This window comes from Rhinolophus sinicus, chromosome 3, assembly GCF_057876585.1.
Source record: "Rhinolophus sinicus isolate RSI-liver-muscle chromosome 3, RSI-T2T, whole genome shotgun sequence".
NCBI lineage: Eukaryota > Metazoa > Chordata > Mammalia > Chiroptera > Rhinolophidae > Rhinolophus > Rhinolophus sinicus.
In genome coordinates, this window is record NC_142503.1 from 23,584,928 (window position 1) to 23,610,024 (window position 25,097).

Consider the following 25,097-nt stretch of genomic DNA (forward strand, 5'->3'; position numbering starts at 1 on the left):
TTTTATACTCTAGGGGATATAACCTTTGTTAATTTAACCATTTTTATAGGCCCGTAGGATCAATTCTACCCAATAACAATAAATCAAACAGCACCTTGTAATTCACTGTCCACTCAGCATCTCTGTCCTCATTACCTTATAATTGCAGTCTTGCGGCTTTTTTTTTTTTCCCCAAAAGAGAGCCCCTGTGAAGCAAGAGTTTCATGGCCTAAATCCAGGTTAGATTATCCATCAAATGAGCAGAAGTATGTCCTTCAGGAGCCGTTTCTGTCTGTTAATGACAGAATTATCCCTCTCAACCTCTGCCTCTGAACACTAATAATCAAAGACAAAAATTCAACAATTATCAAGAGGTCACCCAGTCTTAACAAATATCACTACTTTAACCGTGAGGCCATGGTGAGAACAATTTTGGTTGGTTGACAAGTGTAGGGAGAGTCTGAACTATCCATCATTGACTCAGGTTTCTGCCCCATATACGCATATCGGTACTAATGTGGTTTCTATGGACCACATGTTCCTGAAAAGTTGTGCAGCAATCAGATTTTCACAAATAGAATCCTATTTTAAATCCATGGAGAAAATAACTATTTTAACCATTAAACAAGGGATCGGCAGATATTTTCCATAAAGGGCCAAATAGTAGATTTTACTTTATGCGCCGTGCAGTTTTTGTCTCAGCTACTCAACTCTGCTGTTGTAGCACAAAAGCAGCCACGTTTCAATAAAACTTTATTTACAAAACCAGGTGGTGGACCAAACTTGGCCCCTCGGCCATAGCTTGTCAACTCTTAAATTAAACAAATAATTCTTTGTACAACTGAAACCTATGTAACTTTACTAACAATTGTCACCCCAATACACTTTAATTAAAAAATAATAATAATAATTCTTGACTGCCAACTGTGAGGGGTGAGGTATAAGTAACTCTTAGAGTAACAACCAGAACAAAACAGCTCTTCTTTCAAAACTTCCTATGTTCAGAGATTGAACTAATTAACACACCTACAACAAATTACTTCATTAAGTGCAGAATCTTATTTTAAAGCAAAATTCACCTCTGACAACCAATTGGTTAGTTTTGTAAGTTAGATTTGTGTCTCATGATTCTTTTAAAGTGGGCCCTATTCACACTCTAGTCTGAAATAGTCTGAGTCTAGATTTAAATCTAACACATTACTCTGAAATAAGCACAGTAAGTTTGGGAGCTTCCAGGAATACCAAAGAGATATAATAATTTCAAATGTCTATCCCTTCATTTCCTCTATCTCTGCTTACAGCAGCAATACTTTTACTCTGACTTCCTGTTTCTGGCATATGCCTTCTTTTTTTGCTGTGTTTATACTTCCCCCTGTCTGTGGTTAAACAAGTAGAAAGCCATACGCTATAGATTTAAGTCTGTCTCTCTCACTCTTGCACGCACTCTCTCTCTCTCTCTCATTCATTCCTACACATGGGCTCACACACCTGTTCTCCTCTTTTTCTCGCTCTCAGAATGACAATTCTAAGTACGGCTTTTGGTATGGTTTTCTATTTACTTCAAGTCGTTTCTGGAGAAAGTGGCTATGCACAGAATGGTGAGTCATTTCTAAGTTTTCTTTAGGATTTCAGATAATCTCTGGCATATGCGTTAGGTTGCTCAGATCCCTAACTGACTTGAGCCGAGTACTCGGTTGGAATGGAGTTTGAGAACTTGCCACATATTTGATCATTCTGTATGTTCTAACCATCAGGGCAGGGGGTTGGGGGGACCGTACTGAGGGTGGTTTGTAAAGTCTTAAAATTGTCAAGAAGAAATGCATTTGATTCTCCAAATGTGAATATTAATATTGGTCGTTGTCTATTGCACAACATAAATGCAATGGTTGTGCTTGCTGCTTATACCTTGTTAAGAAATGAAGCTAGATGTGTTTTGTTTAGCTTTTCAGGAGGTCCCAAAAGCATAACTTTTATGATAAAATAACATCCAGAACCAAAATCTTTGTCTGCATTTACCATTGCTATATCCCCAGCACCTAAAAGAGTGTGTAGATCACAGTTGACATTCAGTACATATTTGAAAATTTCTTCAAAACACTTTAGTTTTGATAGATTCAGGTGAGATTCTTAGTGAATAATTGAATAAAGACCTGAGTGAGCTGTCTCATTAGAAGATATTTAATCATCTCCATATCAATAAATTTACTGTCATATAATAATTCTGAGATCTTCAAAAAACTTAGTACTTAGAAGCGGATGCTTAGTAAATACCTTGTAATTACAACCAAATTGTAGTAAAGCGGCAGCAACAGGAGCTACCTGAGAAGTCAGACCACCAATTTCTTTCCGAAAATTAAATTCTTTCACTTTAAGAGTTAAAAAGTATTTTCCTATCAAAGACATCAGACACATCAGCCAAATGACTCGGCTTAGATCATTTAAATCATGTAACCACCCAGGATGGAAATCCCTAGAATATTGTCATTACAGGAATTGCTATAAGTTTGACATTTTTCACACTGTGACCACGTATGAATCACTTTATGGGGGATGCTCATGACTCCATGGGAAATGTTGCCTCGTGTTTGCGCAAGAGATGCTTGGCAGCAAACACATACACCTGACTTTTTGGAGTATGATATATTCCCTCTATTTCTCCCTGGTGGTTATACTATTTTTAAAAGAAATAAAAATTCTAATGGAAAGCCGAGTTTTCACTTCAACTTTCTAAATTTCAGATTTTTTTTTTATGAGATCTGTAACTACCCATCTACATGATCACATCAAAATACTACCCCATTAGGGTGTAAAATAATCAGTTGCTGTTTGTTGAAAGATACGTTAGCTCTCTGATAACCACACGGACAATCAAGAGGAGAAAGGGTGACTTTTGAAAAGTCCAAACCACTTACACTTAATCAACTAATGCCTTTCACTAGGAAGCCTTCAGAACCACATGACCTTGTCTACAATACACATTCCAAAAAATTAAATTTTTATGGGACAATATGCTTCAATAGTGAGCATTTGAAAAATAATAGGTTAACTGTTCAAAAGCTCTGTGTAATGTTGAAGCCATAGTACGAATAAAACCTTTGACACAGAACTTTTTTTCAAAGGAGCCCCAAAGTCTCATGTTCATATTCTTAGAATTAGAATTCTGATTTTCATTACTTGTTTCTCGAAAAATATGACAGTAGTCATAGCTAACCTTTATTGAGTGTTTACTGTGTTCTAAGTTAAGTCTTTGTCATTGTTCAGTGGTTCCTCATAAAAGCATGAATTTACATATCAGAACAACTGGGGCTTAAAGAGGTTGAGTACCTGACAGAGGACCACAACTGCAAAGCGGAATAACCAGGATTTAAACCTGCATCTGTCCAATTCTGGTGCTGGGGGTCTTAACCACTGTGTATACTATTTTAACTTTTTCAGCTTAGATCAGGTATAACATTCTCTTTGTAATTTGTTGAAGGGGATTTTCCCAGTAATACCTGCTGAAAAACCAATGAACTGCTACATTGCACGACCAGTGGTTTGCACATTGTATGAGACTATGCATCAAACTCATTTCGTCAGACTAGATGGCTGAGGGCGGTTAGAGTGCTTTTTCTGTTGCCAGCATCTCCTATACCGTTCTCTCTTTGGCTAACTTTGTATGTTGAAGTATTTGGGAGACAAAGCTTATCCATGGGTGTCTAGATCCGAATGTAGGTTCTGTTGTATAGGATGGGTAGAGGTCCAAAGAAGAGAATATGTCAAGACAGCGTGAGGGCTGCCATGTAAGGGCAAGCTAAAACTGCCCAGAACCATTCCATTGAGAAATGCTTTTAGGGACCGAGAGGTAAGTCTGTAAGATTAGAAATGAACATGCTGAAATGTGAACTCTAAATGGTGGGCTGATCCTCATTATTTAAAGCTGTCATCAGGAGGAGCGCCATACCCTACTGAAATTACACAAGGAGCCTTTGCTGGGAGCAGAATTGAGAGCTGGATGGATTCTAGGAATGTTCACAGGATGTGTCTTCAAGTTAAATTAGAAGACAAGAATGAAAAAGCAGTGCCCACAGCTCTTGTCTAGATGCGGCTTTTCGAGATTTGTTGCTTTGACTGAACCGAGCTGTCACTCAATTTGTTGGTCCACTCACAATCAGCTTTACTAACTTTCCCACAACCTACTGGGTTATTTAAATAAAGATGGTGCTGTTTGTATACCCCACGACCTTTGGGACACTCCAGTGGGATTTAACTTTAGTATGTTTTGTATCCAATTTAAAGCCCTAGAAATATCTAATTTCTAGTACTGGTGGACCTAAAAGCAGTCATAGGCTCACACAGGAGCCCTCTGAGAATGACTTTGATTACTCTGGATTTTCTCAGGTCCCAATCGGAGTATACTTGCTGACAGCTTTTTCTCTATTAAATATTGTGAAACATACATACAAAATGTCTATTTAAACTTAGCGGCTTCAACCCAGCTTAAGAAATAGAATACTATCTGTGACAGATTATACTTTCCAAAAGTGACAGCAAAAAATTCCTGGTCCCCCACATGCTTCCAGAATTTGCTAACATCTATAAGATACAGTATCTATAGAAGATCAACAAGCACAGAAGCAGTATCTATAAGATTTATGGGAAGGTCCACCAGATCTAAGTCTCCTCAAATCTAATTTTTTTCTAACCGCATTTCCCTCAGCAGCGTAAGGCAAAGTGCCTTAAATAAATATCCACACAATGGAGATAATTCATGGCGCTTTTATTTGGGACACTATTTAGGCAAGGGAAAACTACCCTAAAAGAAGTGAACTTCTGACTATAAGACCGCTATCATCTTTCTTCATTCAAAAAAAAAAACACTTGGGAGAGAATAAATGAAGCTCAGTCATAAAGTCAAAGACTTGACTAGGTAGCCTATGAATGATGGTGATAAGAAACTTCTCACTTGAAATGTCAAACTAACAGAAGAAATTGTCACTTGAATAAAAGAAAAACTGTGTTTCATGTTTCATTCTAGATCTCTAAAGCACTAACCCAATGACAGAAATATTTAGAAATATTTGGAGATTTTTTATTAATTGTGATGACTATTTTTTCTATTAGAAAAATCTGCGCTCATTAGGTTTTGTTTCAGTTTGGATTTCTTTTGTTTTTTCTTTGGATTTTGGTTTTTGTTTTTGGAAAACTGTTTCTTGTCTGTGCCCTTGGCCTTTTCTTCTTTAGAGAAACTATAATCACTTCGTTATGCCTTCCCCCAAAGGCTGCCATTTCATTAAAGTCACTGCAGATTTCAAAAGGATGCACTTATGTGTTTCATTAACAGCTGCAGGTTTGTTCCTCTCTAGGAGACTTTGAAGATGCAGAACCGGACGACTACTCATTCTCCTGCTACAGTCAGTTGGAAGTGAATGGATCCCAGCACTTGATAAACTGTGCTTTTGATGACCCGGATGTCAAGAGCACCAATCTGGAATTTGAAATATGGTGAGGAAAGATGGCTTCAGTGGGTGCTTAGAAATCCATTGTCTCCCTTTCTGTGTGCTGTGTCGCCACAGTGGCAAAGGAAGGAGTGTGGGGGCTAACTATCAAATATTACAATCGAATGAATTCCAAAAACTTTCTGGAACTCCTTGTGCTTCACTGAAAGACTCCTGCAAAGCAACTCTTATGGGTTCGTCTTTCAGGTCCTGCTGCTGCAGCCAAATGATGGCATGGATCTGGGAGAGGCCACATCCCTCCTGACTTCATAGCAGAACTTAACTCCTACTTCTCCTAGGACGCTCCTCCTAAAAACTCTCTTTGCCTAACATGACATGATCTCATGTCTTCAAGTTATACTCTGGAACAGAGTTGCCTGGTGTTTAATCCCAATACCAGCACTCACTAGCTTTTTAACCTAGAGCTACTTGTGTAACTTATCTATGCTGCAGTTTCTTCACCTGTTAATGAGATATACTACCTGAGAGGGGGGATTGTGATGACTAAATAATTTAATGCTTTAATAATTTAATTAACAGACACATCCGATACGTAACAAGTAATGAAAAAGAGCCATTAAGTCAAAAATCTATGAATATAGATCTAACTTCCACCTTCTTGGCACAGTTTGACTTTAGATACCTTCAATTTTCCAAATAAATTGGCAGGAATAAATTGGCTCCTGGTTTCATGAGGCTTCAGAGAAAAGGCAAACAAAAAGAGAAAGTCTCTGTTTTGAAAGCTTGGTAAAGGGCTCAGAGAGCTTTATCTTCTCCCTCCTCCACAAATCATCTCTTTTTGCTGAGGGTTACTATCTCTGGTGATTTTTTTAAAAATACTCTAACATGAAATTCTTACTTGTGACTATTTCCAAATGTCTAACGGATGACCTGATTTTAGTTAGTTTCCTCATAAGGAAAGTGAGTCAAGACCCACCAGTAGTAAAAGAGGCTTCTTAAATTCCGTAGACACTCAGCCAACCCACCATGATCTAGAGTCTAGATAAGCCCCGAATTCCATGTCGTACATTAATTTACAAGAACTTCCTACATCTGTTCCTGCAGTGATTCCTGCTGCAGTCACTGGGTAAACATGGTCTTGGACTTGAATTTCACAGTGTGTTCTCCATCAGCCTCTGTCAGTTCACATCTATAATACACTTTCTAGGAATCAAATATGTCAAGAGAACAGGAACCTACCATGTCTAGACTGTACGCTGCAATTAGACTGCACTAAAACAGCCAAACAACTCAAACAATGCGGTCATTTTATAGGCAAAACCCCTTCCAACACAGAGGTTTGACTTTGGGTTCTTCAACAGCTGGCTAGTGGGCAGCAGTCATCGCTGTGGTTTTTCTTGGGGAGGCCGAGGCTGACCTTTCTGTCTACTTTCACTTACCTGCCACTTCCTTGCCCACTTGTACAAACTTGCCCACTTCCTTTAACAAGTCTCTTGATATTTCCTTCCATGTTTTAATCTATCCATAGCCTTCATTTGGGTTTTCCAATTGGATTCAGATATCTCCATTGGAAAGGAATTGTCTTAAGACATGTTTTCAGTGTGAAACAATAAATAGGAACTCCTTAGTAGGTTGTGATGCTTCTGGAGAGTAGCCGTTGCATAAAGGTACCTAAACTTTGAGGGCTGTTTGGAGGAACTTCTAGGTTCAGAGCAGACAACGTATCTCAAATTAAACCCACTTAAACAGAGTGCTATATTTGCTGGTTAGGTTGGGTTTCTTTTCCACAATGAAAATATTCAGGTTGAGTTTATTTCCACATTCTTGGGGGCACCATAGTTATTTCCATGTACCGCCTACAGACACCACTTCAAATATGTCATTTTTTTGTTTTCACCAATTACTACCAACACCACAGGCTGCACCTTGCGAAATCTAACTCATGCTCTAGACTTTGCTAGCAGTAGCTGTCAAGTGTTGTTGTTAATGTAGTTCTTTTACAGTAAACCACGCTAACTTTCAAAGTTGTTCCGTGTTTTTCGGATAGATTCTGTCTTTCGGGGCCAAATGAGGAATAAAAGCTATAGTGGTTTTCTTTTTTATTTTGGTTTGGTTTTTATTATTTCCATTTAAGTATCTGTTTCACCATCACACTAAATTATACAAGATTGCAGGACATTGAGGAAGGTGAAGGTGGGATAAGAAATCAAGTGCTATGGTTCCCGGCAATCTTTCCCTATTTTCAGAATGAGGGCGTGTGTGTGAGTGGCTTAGGGTTGATGTCCCCAGGGAAGGTCTCACAGTGTCAGATTTGTTAGCTATTCCTCCGCTCAAATGCCCTAGAATGACTCTATCCAACAGAAATACAATGTGATCCACAAATGCGTGAACTAGATAGCAATTCTAAATTTTCTAGTAGCCACAGTTAGAAAAGAAACAAAATAGGTAAAATTAATTTTAATAATTTTATTGAAACCTATTTTATTTAACCTAAATTTTATTTAATGTTTTATTTAACCTAATATATCCAAAATAGCATCATTTCAACACGTAATCCCTATAAACAAAAAGTATTGATGAGATATTTTACCTTCTTCCTTGCATACTAAATCTTCAAAATTGGGTGTGTATTTCACATTAAGAGCACATCTCAGTTTGGACTAGCCATATTTCCAGTGTTCAGTAACCACATGGGATAGGGGCTGTGTTAGACCATGTAGTCTTACAACATTCCTAACTCTAGCAATACATAGTTAGCAACCAAGTAAATTGTTTTAATTTAATTAAGTGAATTGAAATGAATTGAATTGAATTGATTTGAACTACTCATGGGGGAACCCTAATTTTCCCCCAATCACCTGAAGCCAGAGTTAGTGGTACAATGCAAGGTTATGGATTGTAGGCCATAGTTTTATCTTAGTCTCCTTGCGTGGCGTACCTTCCCCCCATCTTCCCTACTGCACACACATCTACAGGAGCTCCTGGAGTTCAGAGTCCTTAAAAGGATGCCCAGGCTCATAGATTAGCCATATGGTGATCATTTTTTGTTGCTCATTAATCTCATTCCCCTCAAATTGGAAATGAACTGAGAATACCATTTTAGAGTCTTCCTAAACTTCCAGCCGTACCAGGAATTTACTATATGTTAAGGATCTATAGCTGAATATTCCACACATACTTTACTTATAAATATATTCTAAACTCAGTGATTGAACTAAAAAGCCATTAGCCACTCACACGTTTACCTGAAATTTAGAAATGGGATCCTACTCCAAGTCTCCCTCTTTTTTACATTATTCATCAAATCATGACTGTGTTGCCATCTTCAAAATTTTCCATCTGATACTGCTCCCAAGTTTGCTCCCCGTTATCCATCTAGCTTACCTTAAATACTGGCTTTCAACTTTTTCTTGACTTGAAGTGGGAAAACCCATCTAGCCCAAAAAGGAACACATTCTCTAAAAACTACACACACACACACACACACACACACACACACACACACACACACACAGCCAGAACAACCACATAGCCCTAAAAGATGTTACGAAAAAGCAGTATTTTGGGGGGGAGGATACTTTTAAGGAATGTCACACAAATAACAAACATATTCAGCCAATTAGTAAACTTAAACGGAATTTAATCAGTCACTCAAAGACCACAGCAAGCCAAAGGTGAAATTCTACATCTACACTTGAGGTATTCTCATATTTTAACTGCATGCCCATTTCACCTCAAGCCACACAGACGTGTTCTTTCTGTTCAGAGTCCAGGAATGATCATGCAAAGGGCTCACTTGGGCACATGCAGAGAAAAGTGCACGCACATCCAATTCACCAAAGAAAACCAATGCACATTCTGTGTTGTAGGTAGTAAAGGATTTTTCTATTACACAGAGGCTCTTTTTTCTGCTATTATAGCTTTGTAGTACGTTGGAAATCAAGTGTACTGAATTTTTCATATTTGTTCTGCTTTTTCAGTGTTGCTTTGTCTATTCTTTGTATTTCCACATAAATTTTAGAATCAGTTTGTCAACTTTTTAAAAATCCTGCAGAGATTTTGATTAATATTATATATACCAGTTTGGGGAAATTTTCCATCTTTTTACTGCTAAATTTGTTCATCCATGAATGTAGCTCTTCATTTATTTAGATCCCTTTTCATAGCTTTCAGGAATGTTTTGAAATCTCCATTGCAAAGGGCTTAAACATCTTTTATTAATTTTATTTCTAGGCATTTTGTGTTTTTATTGCTATCAGAAATGATGCTGTTCATTTAAAAATCAGTTTTCTAATTGTTTGACACTAACCTATAGAAATATAATTGACTTTTGTACAACGACCTGAATTCACCCTAGTGAATTCATCAATTTAGTGATGAGTTCCTATAATTGTATTGGAGAATCTTTATTATTTTTCATATGAACAAACATTGTCTGCAAATAAAGGAGTCTTTTTTTTTCTTCCTTTCCAATCTAGGTGACTTTTATTGGTTCTGTTGTCTAGCACTGGCTGGGCATACTGTTGAAAATTAATGGTGAAAGTGGGTATCCCTGTCTTATCCTTATCTTAGGGAAAATATTCACAATTTCACCATTAAGAATATTAACTATAGACTTTTTGTAAATGTCTTTTATCAGGTTGAAGAAGTGTCCTCCTATTAATTGTCTACCGAGAGTTTTTATCATAAATGGATGATGAATTTCATCAAATGCTTTATCTGCATCACTTGAGATGATCAAATTATGTACTTTATTCTGTTAATGTGAATTATATTGATCGACCTTTATTGAACCTATCTTGATATTCTGGGGTACATCCTACGTTTCACTATGTATTAGCATCAATGTGTTAATATTTTCTTGAGGAACTTTGCATATGTGTTCTTCAGGGACATTTATCTGTAAATTTCTTTTCTGTAATGTTGTTTTTTTTTGCCAGCTTTTGGTACCAGGGTTGAGCTAACTTCATAAAATAAGTTAAGAAGGGTCCATTTCTCCTCTGTTTTCTGGAAGAACTTGTGTGGGATTGGCACTATTTCTTATATATTTGACAGAGTTTACCAGCATATAACCATCTGTTGGTAGAGTTTTTTGGGTTTTTTTGTAGGAGAGTTTATTAACAATAAATTTAATTTCTTTGAAATAAATGGAGCAATTGAAATATTCAATTCTTTCCTTATTTTCACTTTTGGGCACTCTTTTTAGTAATTGCTGTAAAGACTACAATATTCAACCTTATCACAGTTTATTTAGATTTAATATGGTACTATTTGATGTAAAGTATAAGAAATTTGCAACAATATAGTTCCAATTATCATATCCTATCCTTTGCACAACTGTTGTCATATGTTTACATCTACATACCTTATAAATGTCACAATAATGTTATAATATTTGTTTTTTAAAATCTGTTGATGAGTTAAAAGTGGAGCACAGTAAAAATTACTGTGGCCCTAAATTATCCATTAAATATATATGGTTTTATGTATATCATCTTTTAGACTATTTTATCATTTCCTTTAACCCTTTTTTGGCCATTTTTTTTACAGGCTTTGTTACTTCAATTTATTCCTATAAGACATCAAAAAACACAATTCCCTTCGACTTAAACAAAGCATTTGTTTTTCAGTGATCAATTATTAAAAAATAAGAATTTTCCATTATTTTCATGAACATGCTTTGACTACATAAGGTTCAGTTGCATCTAATGCCTGAGTAAATCATCAGATAATAAAGGCAGCAAAAAGCTACATTATTTTCATTCTTTCTCTCTCTTCAACACGCATCTAACCACTCACACACCTGTGAACAGAGTTGAAGCCAAACAACTGAAATGGACGTGTGATGCCATTCCACTCTATACAGAAACTCCTACTTGAATTAAGCAGATCCCCTTTTTGTTTCTATAGTGAGTCCCTGACAGTCAACAGTTGCCTGAATTTTAATAAACTGCAAGAGAGGTATCTCCTCAAGACAGACAAATTCTTACTGATTGGAGAAAGCAAAATATGTGTGAAACTTAGAGGAAAGATCGTAACTTGCAGAAAAATCAAGATAATGAAAATAGGTAAGAACAATATGGGGGTATGGTTGTCATTTTTCAGATCTCTAAAGACATTGATGTTCTCTGGATTTTCTGGATTTTAAAAGTAGACAAATGGTGAAAGCTATTTGCAATAGAGAATAGGAAATTCTCTCATATAAATAATTTTTTAAAGAAAGTTTTGAAGCTTATGCTATTAACTCTTACTGTGAGGGAATTCTGAGGATCTTCAAACTCAACTATGAATGACACTGATTGGCACCTACAGACTGCAAGGAGAGGTCATCTATATACGAAGTGTCTAACTAGAGCTGGGCCTCCTGTCAGCCACGCATATATGACCTTTCTTTCCTTTCCTTTCCTTCCTCCTTACTTTCTACTGAATTTCATGCAGTCTTCTCCCCTTACACGTACCATATTCTGAGTGTGTGTAGCTAAATAATCAACTTATTTTAAAAAGTAAATATGCCTTTCCAGAAAGAGATTGAAGACATTGGCTCACATGATTGTGGGAGCTGGCAAGTCTGAAATTTGTAAGGCAAGCCAGAAGGCTAAAAATTCAGGTCAGAGTAGATATTGTAGTCTTGCGTCCAAATTCCACAGGGTGAGCTAAGCAGTCTGGAAACTCAGCCAGGGTTTCTATGTTGCATTGTGGAGACAGGCTTGCTTCTTCTTCAGGGAATCTCAGTCTTTGTTTTTAAGGCCTTTGTGTGATTGAATGAAGCCTACCATGTTATAAAGGGTAAACTTGTCTTACTCAAAGTCTACTGCTTTAAACCTTAGCTGTGTCTTTAAACAACATAACCTTTAGACTAGTGTTTGATCAAACAACTGGGCACCATGTTGACACATGAAGTGACCATCACACCTTTCTAAAAGACCTATTATTGAGGATTGATGCCAAATCTGACTTGGCCTAGGATAAGCACATTATACTTTGCCCAAAAAATGATAATTATATATCAAATAAGATATAATTTGAATTGTTGAGCTCATCTTCATGTTTTCTTTGGCTGTGCATAATATCCATATACATAATAATACGAATCAGTAAATCCATTCAATTATCTGGTTATAAGTCAATATTAATTACCAATATACTATTTGGTTACCAGGCAAGTAAATCAAAACAATCAGAAAGGTTGGGAATATAAACACAAATATTTCTTCTGTTACTTACAGATTTATGACCCTGAGGGGAATAAGGTTCTTTTTCAAAATCTCAGAGATACCCTAGCATAAGAGAAGGTCTAAGGCAATTATGATATACCACTACAATAGAATACTAATTACTTGTATGCATTCTATCTATGGAGATTTACAGGTGAAATAATATAAGTATGAAAAGCTATTTAAAGTGACTGAAAAGATGAATTCCTTTGCTGGTTTTAAATGCTATTGTTCTGTCTCTCCCTATTCTCAACAACCCCCTTCACCCTCCAAAAATAAAATTAAATATAAGAGAGCAATATTCATTAGAGACAACAAAGAGAAACTTGGAATCTAGTCTCAGCTTTGTTTCACTAAGATCGTAAAATAAAGAGTAAAAGCAAAACTTCCATACGTGAACAATTATCTTGTAAAAAAGCAGTGGTAGTGGGAAAGAGACATAGACACCACCAGTGTGAGTGTTGTCTAGGTGGGGATGACAACCACAAGGTATCTCTGAGTTTACAACACAAGCAAGCTAGGTTTTGATCATTTGAAGACTAGACTGCTATGGATGGTTGTTCAGTTCGTGCACTGCACAAGAGCACTATATCTAAAGGGTCACTATTTACACTGCAAATATATATTCGTTCTCTGAGAACAGGCAGAGAGGGTAGAGATTTTCAGTCCTCTGACAGAGTCCTGGAGCATCAGAAGAGAGCCCCTTCTATAGAAACCCATACCAGTACACAGAAACCCACACCAGTGTGCATGCATTCCAGAGAGTGAAACTGTGAACCCTCATGGCATACCCATAGGCTGCAGGTGACACCCTGACCCCCAAATCTCACATGCCCAGGGCTTTTAGCAGTCACATTTAGTACCACCCAGCATATTGCAAACCTTACATGTCTCATCAGAGGGACGATGGGGAAAGGCAGGGTATACACACTGCTGGCAACATGGGCCCTTGGGAAAGGGGTGGTGTCAGCACCTTGGGGCTTTGGAACGCAACCCTGAGCAAGCAGGATAAAAGGTGCTAGAGGTGTGTCTCAGAGTAGCGTTTTCTTGTTCTTAATGTGACACGTTATTCATGGAACTATTATTGAATTGAATTTAAACTGGATGCTCCTGATTGAACCTTGGAGCCAGAGCTCCCCTATAATCACCTGCTCCCTCATTTACTTCCCCTTCTTTAGGTGTGGACCCCTAACAAAGTTAGAGGGGCAGCATCCTGCCTTCCCACTTTTCTTGGCAGGTTAAATTTACATAATTGTTTGGATTGTGCAAGAATAAATTAACTTTCTAAAATGTTGCTCGAGGAATGAGCACCTTTTTTGAACGTGTTCAAAGACACCATTTGGGTTAGAGGCAGACATGTGGGGAGAGGGCCTGGACAAGCCAGTGGGAAATAATGGAATCCAGAAACAAAAGCTAAATGAAGAAGAATGGGCATCAGAATCAGACAATTGAGTTTAAATCCGCATACCATCCTACAGGGGCCTGAACTAAAGGGAATCAACCTCTCTGAGACTCAGTTTCCTCATCAGCATAGTGGAGATGAGTTATTGTTGATGGAACATGGCATAAGTAGCACTTGGCACATAGTAGGTACATAATCAATCTTAGCCTGTTCTTCCCTTAATTCTTCTTTTAACGAGAGTCCTTGGCGGATGGGGATGGGAAAAGGAAATCAAGTGTCAGAGGTTTTGTTGAGAATGTGACTCTTAATTATTTCTTTGAATGAAGGGTAGGAACTGCCTTGGCAGGTATAAAAAGGTTGACAGTGTTCTCTGTTGGTCTGTTTCTGTACACCTACCCCCTTTCCTCCTGTTTCCTTTTAAAGCATCTTCCCGTTTCATAGTGTATATAAGGGTAAAACAGGATCAACTTCCCCATTCACAAGACATCCAAGGGTAAAGAAGGAGCCACTTCCTCTTTTTTACAGTACCTCTGAAGCAATGCAGGAGAAACTCAGGCAGACACCACTATGAGAAACTGATGACAATAAGTGGGCCAAACTCCACCATGCGGGTTCATTTTACTGGGTCAGCAAATTGGTCTTAAAGCCAAGCTCACATTGCCTAGAATCCAGCTCAGTCTACTGAGTAAAAGTTTGATGAACACACACTCTCTCATTAACAACAGGTATAGGTTAGATTTTAACTTATGTGTTCCCTCATCTCTATTTGAGATCAGCCATGCAGAAAAGTGGCTGTCCCATCCCCAGATAACTAACCTCCCAGGCTTAGGTGAAAGATCAGCTAAGGGGTCAGGACAGGGAAGCCCCCGATCAATGGTGGGGAGACCTGACACACATGCTCTTCTAGGAATTCAATACCCTTCTCAGGTTTGTTCTGCCTGAAATAATACCTGTCTTCCTCCAACAGCATTTCATATTAAGTTCACGTGATCCTAACAGCAACTCTGTGAGGCAGGCAGGCAGAAGGAAGAGACCAGAGAAAAGTTTAGAACTAATGCAAACAAGATTGAAGGGGAGGCAGCCTGAGGTCCCATCGGAAGTTCCTAGCCAGAGCCAGGGTGCATACCCTCAACTTCTATGTAGCTGAAATGAGGTGCAAGGCTCCCAGCTTATCACAGCCGATCTTATTGGAATAATGAAGACTCGAAGTTTAAATACTCATGCTTTGGGGTTAGTTAATAATAAGTGTTCAAAAGGCAAAGAGAATGTGTTTTAGTCTAAAATTAACACTAGCTGCTGTAACAAATAAGCCCTAAAAAGTATGACATCTCAAACACCCTAAGTTTATTTCTTGTTCACATTTCTTTCTAACCTGTGAATTGCAGTCCTCCAAGCAATATTCAAGGCTTCTTCATCCTGTGGCTCCACTGTCTTAAATATCTGACTCGGAGTGGTGAAAGGGGAACAGGCATAGCGGGACACATGTGGGGTTTCTGGGCCAGGATAGGAGGTGGTACACATCATATTGCTCACTGGGCCACACCCAACTGCAAGGGATGCTGGGAAATGTAGTCAGGCTTTGAACAAGGAAGAACAAATGGTTTTCTGAACACAACTGTCATTTTCAGGATAGACGAAATTTAAAAATTATAATTATTTCTTTGACTGCCCTGTAAACTGAACTCATTTCTTTTTCCTTTCCAGTTAAACCTGAGGCTCCTTTTGACCTAAAAGTCATCTATCGCAAGGAAGCAAATGACTTTGTGGTGACATTTAATACATCACACTTACAAAAGAAGTATGTAAAAAAATTAATACATGAGGTAGCCTACCGCCAGGAAAAAATTGAAAATGATTGGACGGTATGTAGATCAACTACATTTATGGATTATGAAATTTATAAAGATGTATATATAAATGTACTTAATAAATTATACATGTAGATTAAAATATATAAATGTGTAAAACTATAAAATAGAAACTTCTTAATATTACATATTTTATTGCCCCAGAGGTACATTTACCTGTGGAGGTCCCCTAACAATTTTATGTTTAAAATGTATCTTTAACTGAAAGACGCTTCTAAGGGTATAAGCTTCAAATCCCACAAAACCTGGATCTTCTCTGGCCCTTCCTGTTCTAGCTCTGATTTTTTTTTTTCTTGTTCTATTTTTTGTCCTTGTAATGTTTCTAAATTAGGTTGATGGGTTAACAATCTAAGTCAAGACCAAATCCATCCTCTTTATTTGGGGGCCTTAAAAAGTAACACATTTAACACAACTCTCACAGGCAGCTCAGGCAAAAATGTCACCACGCCAGAGGCGCAACTGGTTTATGGAAGTTGCGAAGGTAGCATAAAGGAGTAAAAGAGGAGAGGAGCAGGAGCATTTTGCTTCTTTTTTTTTTAAAAAAAAAAAAGTATGAGTCCTTAGGTCTTGAATAACCACTAAATTTTCACACTTCATAATTTGGAGGGTTATTTAGACTTCAGGATTCGCTGCAGTTTGAATGGTCTGGCTGCCCCTGCAATCTGTTTGGCGGAGGAGGTGGGGAAAAGGTAGAATACTACATTTCTTACATTCTTACAAAGGTTCTCAGGTCCCTTTGAAACCACTGGCTTACGTTCTGTCCTTTTTGCACCACACGGAGAGAAAACAGATGAAGATTTCTCTTTCTCAAGGTGAACAGAGTGCCTGCTTGCCCACACTGTTCTCCTTTCTAATATAAGGATCAATCTTGTTTGCAGTATGCTGCTTTATGCTACTTACAGAAGCGTAATGCCTGCCCCGGGCCACCTTCTATCACCCCCTACACACACACACACACACACACACACACATACACACACACACACAACCTGGACCACCTTGATCCTGCCCTCTTCTATTCTTTATCTGAAAATTGCACCAATAGAAAATAAACTACAGAGGGAGAAGGAAGGATTTTGTTTTTTTTAAATGGTGCCAAAACAATCAGTTAACTGTTTGGGGGAAAATTAAGTTAAATGCCTAAACCCCTCCATTTAACAACAAAAGCACAAAAAAAGATAATTTAAGGGAATTATGTAAAAGTAAAACTTTAACTAAGCTAGAAAATAAATAGGTGGATGTTTATATAATCTTGACATGAAGAAGAATATTCTAAACATAAAATCAGTAAAAGAAAGCAAAAGATTGATAGAGACGACTACATAAAAATAAAGGTTTATAAATGTTAGTACACACAATAATCAACGTTGTAAGGCAAATAAAATATTAGGATTATGTTGCCACCCTTACAACTGACAGATAGTTGATCTCTTTAATACATAAGGAAGTCTTAAAGTCATCAGGAAAAAGACCAATATAACAATAGAAAAATTAGCAAGAAACTTGGAAATATTTCACAAAATAAGAAATATATAAATTCAATAAACATGAAAACTAATAATCAAATGAATATAAATGTAAATAACAATGGGACATACTTTTGACCCCCCCAAAAATCTATAGAACTCTTGTTTTCTTAAGGATAATACACAGTGTTGGTGAGACCGCTGCCTCTATATTGCTATTCACAATGTAGAATGGTATCTTTCTGGAGGGAAATTATTTTTTTGCTCACTAGTCTCACCATTTCCTTTTATCTCCCCTTGGGAGGTGAAAGGACAGAGAAAGGAAGAGACTGAAGTGTGGAAAGGAAGGTGGGAGGCTGGGAGTGACATATATCCTCCCAAAATGGGAGGGCCCAAGTCACCTGAAGAGACCCATTGTACCACTGCCCTCCTACACCATTTATATTAGGTGGGTGCAAAAGTAATTGTGGTTTAAAAGGTTAAAAATAAATGCAAAAACTGCAATTACTTTTGCACCAACCTAATAACATCATTTATGAGCTCAAAGTCTCTGCCCCAAATTCTGCCGCTGACCCCTCCACATGTCAGGGTTCCTCCACATGTATGACAGAAATTTGAGAGAATATCCACAAGACTAAAGATACTTGACCTGAATGAATTGAGAGATCTGGGTAGCACCTTTTCCATCCTACAAATATGGCGGCACTTTTTGTTCTTTAGCATGTGAATTTATCCAGTACAAAGCTGACACTCCTACAGAAAAAGCTACAAGCTGATGCAATGTATGAGATTAAAGTCCGATCCATCCCTCTGGCCGACTATTTTCAAGGCTTCTGGAGTGAATGGAGTCCAAGTTTCCACTTCAAAACTCCAGAGAACAAAGGTGAGAAATAACTGGGGTCTCTGTTCCCCACATCGTACTTTGCAGGTCAAAATGTGTGAGTGACACACAATGTGATGTATAGATGACGTAGTGCAGAATTGTACACCTGAAACCTGTGTGACTTTACTAACCATTGTCACCCCAATAAACTCTAATTTAAAAAAAAAATGTGTGAGTGTGAGTGAGAGTGAAAGAGATATCTCCCTTGAAGGCATTCTTACATTTTCTTTGGAGAAGACCTGTCATCTTTTCCCTTTCTGTGAAGAACAAGGAAGTAGTGGAAGTAGGGCCTTTAATTTCTGATCTTTGGTAGCTGCCTGGACGTCACAGCCCTAGATGCTCCTGGGAGCTGCTAATAATTCTGAACCAAATCCCCACCCACTACCTCCAGTTTACCAGTTTAGACTGGGATCCCAGTGGCTGGTGTCTATAAGGGCCGTCTAGGGAATACCTGTATTGGTGGCAGATTGGCAGATTGCTGTGGCTCTCTCAGGCCTCCTTTTCCAGAATAATGAAGATATCCAGGGGCCTAGGAAGTGATAATGGCCAGAAAAGTCAAAGGACGCGGCTCAAGCAGGCCTCTGGGGACTCAACACACTGTGCATATACATTCCCTCTGAGGGATGAGGGGAACTGTTCTCCCATATCCTAGAAATGGCTGAAACTGCAGGGTAGAGTATCTATCTCATTATTCTTTGCTCGACTTCTTTCTCCTGGTAATGGGAGTCAGGGAGGGAGTGCTGTATCTTTAATGGTAGGTCAATTTTACATGTCAAGTGACAAACATTCTAGATCCAGTCACCTAAGTCAGTGCAATTTACTAAAGCCAAAATTCCCCCATAAAGCTATTACATCATACTGTTCACTGAAGAGCAACTTTCAAGAAATAATATTAATAAATGGACTCGAGGTACTAAATAAACTCAAAGCATCTTGAAGTCTCCCCTGCTTCATGCTTAATGATTGTTAACCTAGAATTGTCCTTGTATTTCAGGGGAGACGGATCCTGTTTTACTAATTGTCAGCATGCTGAGTTTCTTCTGTGTGGCTCTGATGTTCATTTTGGCCTGTGTGTTATGGAAAAAAAGGTGAATTTCTTTAATCAGAGGGTGGTTATGCAGGAACCCAGACAGTCAGAACTCTAACCCTATTTATTGATGAGAAAACTACAAAGGCATTTCAGGAATTATGTGCCCAACATCTCTTTTCATCCTCAGGCATGGGTGACTTTCCATAATTAATTTCCTAAGGGCTGAAAATATATAAACTGGATATAGGGCAAACTCTCCTCCCAAACTTTTCCTCCTAAAGGAGTAGGAGCCGTGCCTCCAGAATGCATGCGCAACTAGAGGCACCCATGAAAAAATGCAGAATATGTTTGAAGTCTTGACTTTTAGTACATGCATTCTTGGCATTTTTGCATTTTACCTCATGATAGGGCCATGATTATTTCATCATAAAAAAATGATGTTTTAGATACATATCAGTCAAGTTATTAATGTGCTGGAAAGATGCCCTCAGCATGGGGCCACGTATCCCAAGAATTGCAAGGATTCCAGTTTGAAAAGCACCCCCTTAAAGCAATGTCTCTGGGTAACTTAGAAAATGTTCCTCACTTCTACCAAAATAAGAGATAAGGGTTTGCTGCCAGTAAAGACAAGGAATAAGATGACAGCAGCTATATAGTAGAGGAGCAGGGCAAATTTTAGTTTCATAATTACACCAAACCACTTCATTGCTGAGGCTCATGGTTCCCTCTCTCCAGGGCTCTGTCTCAGAGGTATATCATTGTTATGTCTTGTTCACAGAGTAGATCACTGAAAACAATCTCTGGTCCAGCTGCTCCATTGGTAGGACACTGAGGATCAGAGAAAAGAAGGCACTTACCCAAGGTGACCCACCTAGCTGTGGCAGAGCCCAGACTAGAAATGCACTCTTCTGATTACTGGATCAGAATAAATGGAAAGATCAATTGTGCCTGCTCTCTCTGCCATGCATCTGATCTATCAATGTCTTCTTATTTCAGAATTAAGCCTATCATATGGCCCAGTCTCCCTGATCATAAGAAGACTCTGGAGCAACTGTGCAAGAAACCAAAAAAGGTGAGTGCTTCTGATGCTTTTCTATCACTATGTCGGAGGCACCAAGAATGATACAGAAGGATAAGGAATAGCTGAACCTCAAGTTGTGGTCTTTTGTTCATCCCCAAACCAGAATCCCTTGTAAGATCCTAGCTGCAACTTCTGGAGGTAAGAAACTAAACTGAGATACACGTCCCAGGCCTCTCCAGGGTGCAGGGCACAGCCAGGGGTTGCTTCCGACACTGAGGTGTCACAGAAGGTCCAAAAGCAGTCAGCCAGAACATGTGGGTTAATCTCCAACATTCCCAAGTAAACCCAGTTCTTTAGAAATTTTCCTGAACAGATCATTTGGTGCTGTGTCTCTCCAGTGTGCTCTTAATGCCTGTTCTCTTTTTTGGTGCAGAATTTGTATGCGAGTTTCAATCCTGAAAGTTTCCTTGACTGCCAGATTCATAAGGTGGATGGCATTCAAGCTAGAGATGAAGTGGAAGGTTTCCTGCAAGACACATTTTCTCCACAACTAGAAGAATCTGAGAAGCAGAGGCCTGGAGGGAGTGTGCAGGGTCCCACCTGGCCACCCAAGCATGCAGTCATCACCCCAAAACCTTTCAGAGGAGATGCACCCCTCGGATGCCTGGCTAGGAATGTCAGCGCATGTGATGCCCCTGAGCTCTCCTTCTCCAGGTCCCCAGACTGCAGGGCAGGTGGTAAGAATGAGCCTCATGAGGACCAGGGCCTGCTGGTTGGCCCTGGAACTACAAATGGCACCCTGTCCCCTCCATTTCCTTTCCAATCAGAAATCCTGACGTTGAACCCAGCTACCCAGGGACAGCCCCTCCTCACTTCCTTGGGACCAAGTCAAGAAGAAGCATATGTCACCATGTCCAGCTTCTACCAAAACCAGTGAATTGTAAGAACCCCAGGACTGGAATCACTGTGGTCGGCAGAGATGACTGAGCTCCTACCCTCCCTCACTTCACCAAGAAGACCAAATTCATGCAACCCTCTGCGCAACCTCAGGATTCTAAAACATCGCTTTGCCCACCCCACGCCACCCCACTCCCACTTCAGTAGCATTCAGATAAGGCAAGAGCATTCTGCCCAGGCAACCCAAATGATTCAATTATTTCAGAAAGTACAAAAGGCAGGAAAGAGTGAAAGAAAGGATGGAGGAAAGGAAGGAGATGGAGGGGCCAGGAAGGCAGGAAGGGAGAAAGGAATGAAAGAAGGAAAGGGGGACAGGAGCGAGCATGCCTAATATTAGGACAAACTGTTAATATATCTCCAATGCTTGCTAATGCACATGTTGTCTCACAGTGTCCGCACAATCATCCCAGGAGGTGGGGGATGATTGTTATTATTATTAATAATACAATTATTATTAGTAGTAATAATAATATAATTATTATTATTATTCTCTTTGGCTTAGATGATGAAACTGAGGCTTGAAGTAACTTGTCCATGTTTCCCACTCAGCAAAGGCTGGAACCAAGATCTGATGCCCGAGCGTCTAACTGCAGTCTCCCCGAAGCCATGTGCCTTCCTCTTAACGAGGGACTGCCCCATTCTCGAGTACCAAGCCTCACTGTTAACAGGCTGACTGTATAATTCATGTCCACACTGGGTCACTTTTGAAAGTGAAAGGAGAAGGTATAAATAATCACCCCAGGACAAGACGCATAAACTGGGAGTGTCCCAGACAAATGGGACACCAGTTAGTACGGTCACCTGAACTAAAAAAGCTGTGGGGGAGAAATGGTCTCACGCTGTGTGGTACCATGGCCAGCCATGTCCATGAAAAATGAAGACAACAAAATGCCACAAAGCCCATTTCATTTCATTTTTCTGAAACAGTGCTCGAGGGGAGGATAAAGCAGAAACCCAGAATGTCTCCTGTTGGTTGTCCGAGCACAAGCCCCTGCTACCGCCACCCAGCTGCATCCATGGATAGAAGAAGAACCCACTGGATAGTGGTGCATGCGAGCAATGAGCCGGACGATAACCCTGCTATGTGTGTAGAGACTGCTCCAACCCAAACGCATCACAAACCATCGCAAGTTCTACAGACGTTGCCACAAACATCAGGGGGATGAAGTTATAGTGAGTGAGTGAACCGACTGACTGTGGCCACATTCTTGAAGATATAGAGAGACATAATATGAACATTCCACATGTGTCCTCTTGCCTTTCTTGGTCTAGATGAGACCAAGTCAAGGCAGGTGAACGGCCTCCGCTTGGGGGAGTACAGCTGGCCCCTCTCCCACCGGTGCCCAGACCCCAGGTATGTGCAGAGCCAGGCAGGACAGAGGCAGTCCGGGAAGTAAAGAAGCACATAGGGCCTGGGGTTTGTTTGGGCTTTGTTGTCGTTGTTGTTTATATTTGGCTTTTTTTTCTGTTTTTAGTTTGTTTGGGGAAGAGACTGTTTTTTAAACTTTTTAATATTCTTTGTGTTTGTTTGTGTTGGGATATCTGTGAAGGGAGCTTAAATAGTGAGCCAAGAGAAGTCATCTGTTGGTTTGGAAACCTAATGGCAATCATATCATCTTATCCTTCAGTTGTGTGTTGTACTTCCCAAGCCCCTTTGCCTGAATTACTGGTACTGAATGTAATCTCATCATCCCGTAGGTTTGCTCTGTGCGTTGCGGTTTTCAAAGCACCCCCTAAGCATTATCTTTTCCATTTCCTTGACAAGGATTTGTGGAAAGCCTGCTATGTGCCAACCATCTCATGTTAGGCACAGAGACTTGAAGCCCAATAAGGTTAGGAACCTGCCCTCATGAAGTGAAAAATTTAACAAAAAGTGGCAGCTTTGTAAACAAACGATTATAATCATATGAAATGCTGCAATGGAGGCATGTTCTAAGTGTTCGGATGGAGAGCGGGGAAAATGCCGTAAAATGCAGCAAGGAGAAAAAGCAGCCTTTGCCTGGTGTGGAAGTAGCAGGAGACATCTTCTACCAGGTAGGCATGTGTTCTTTACCTTTTGTAGCAGTGGGAGCCAAAATGACCTCAAGGTCATCCCATGAAACTTCATGCCCAGCCAACTCTCTTGTACCTTATTCGGAGAGGCCCTATGAAGTATTTGTTGTTATGATTTCTGACTTATTGGAAAATTGGTAAGTGGAGAAGACAGGTAAATCACTCAGCCTTACATGTTACGTAAGGACTGGAAGCCATAAATTTGTATCCCTGAAAAAATGAACAATCTCTTGAAGAAATGAGGAGAAAAGTCAAGGTCCCTCCACTTCAGAATCCCTCATTTCAGTGCTGTTAGGCATAGGTTATAATTTGAATTTATGTAGTGTGTGAATGTCTGTCTGTTACTGGAGGCATTTTATATCCATGTATTATACTTTTAGAACTGCTGCTGATGCTTGATTATATACTCAGAGACCATGTATAAGGTCAGGTTTCAAATTTGCTCTGATAAGCAACCCCCTTTTGGATTTTATTAAACAAGAAAAACTGGTCAGAGACAATGTATCAATCAGAGATGAAAACTGCTGGTTCTGTATAGCATGAAATGAAAAAGAAAACTGGTAAATGGGCAGCTAATTTGGTTAAACAACTATGTCTGGATCTAGGGAGCCCTGGCTTATTTGATTGATTTTCTACCAGCTTTGCATCTCTTGTCATTCCGGTTTCCATGAGAATTTGCCTCAAAAAGCCAAGGATGGGCTGTTTCGGATGTGCCTACTTCTGTTTTCATAGCATTTCTAGAGGGGCTGCAAGATGGAACTGGCCAGGGAGGTGGTGACAATACATGGATGGACAATTGGATGATGCAGATCAGATGGCATTTCTGCCAGCTCAGTGGTTTTTCTTTGGGGTTATTTTTTAAAATATCCATTGTTCACTACAGTGAAGGTCTCTGATTTGACCATGTATTTTCCATGTGTATTACAAACATTTTGCAGAGCTGCTAAGAATATGAGTATCCAATATATGTTACTATCTCATATTTAATTAAATGCTGTGGGACTCTCCATGACTGTACTTGTCTTCTGTGAGAAATATAGAGAGAAGGATACCCATAACGGGCCATAGCTCTCCTCAGCCAATGGAAACATTCTGGTGTCATTTGCTGTCATTATATGGATTTGGATTTTCAGAGGAAACTTTTTCATCAATTAAGTGATTAATTCACAAATTCACAGATTTGCTAATTTCTGCTTTGCGTTACTTTGTCCTATGCTGAGCACTGGACTTGCAGGGATGAGATGGGATGTTCCCAGCTCGCAATCATATGGAGACAAAGACACATAGGAACACTTACAAGGTTATATCATTACTTTAGGCAAAGTATCATCAGGAACCTTAGCTTTAAGCAATACAAATCAATTTGGGCTAATTTGAACAGGAAAGGAATTGATTAAAGGTTACGAGAAGGCTCACAGAATATCTGGGAGGGCCAAAGAACCACACATGGAAGCCACAGAGCCACCCCATATTTCTACCACTGGCACCTCCAGAAACTGAGAACAGCCACCTTCACTGCCACCACCAGCTCCAGAGCAGACTCACAGCAGCATCTATGACATCACATCTCTGGTTGCTGGTTTAATGGCGAGTCTGAAGCTTATGGTTGATTGCAACTATGCCTAGCCCTTGTGCCTGAGCCCTAGCAATGGGGAGCAGAGAAGAGCTGCCATTTTTATCTTTTAGAGTAAGTGGCCGACTCTGCCTCATAGCATGGGGTGTTCCCCAAATAAATAACAGCAGGTAGTTCTGTAGCTGGGTGAGAAAACACACACACACCACACACA

The 25,097-nt window shown here is 39.4% G+C and overlaps 1 protein-coding gene across 1 annotated transcript; it reads left to right on the forward strand.

Annotated features, from left to right (window-relative positions):
• The first annotated feature begins 1,363 nt into the window (after positions 1 to 1,363).
• IL7R (interleukin 7 receptor) lies at positions 1,364 to 24,317 on the forward strand. The gene is made up of 8 exons (XM_019737279.3): positions 1,364 to 1,577; positions 5,325 to 5,463; positions 11,328 to 11,485; positions 15,738 to 15,895; positions 18,088 to 18,250; positions 19,245 to 19,338; positions 20,277 to 20,352; positions 20,735 to 24,317. Exons 1-8 carry the CDS (start codon positions 1,454 to 1,456, stop codon positions 21,236 to 21,238), a joined length of 1,416 nt encoding a protein of 471 aa, XP_019592838.3. The 5' UTR covers positions 1,364 to 1,453; the 3' UTR covers positions 21,239 to 24,317.
• Positions 24,318 to 25,097: the final 780 nt, after the last annotated feature.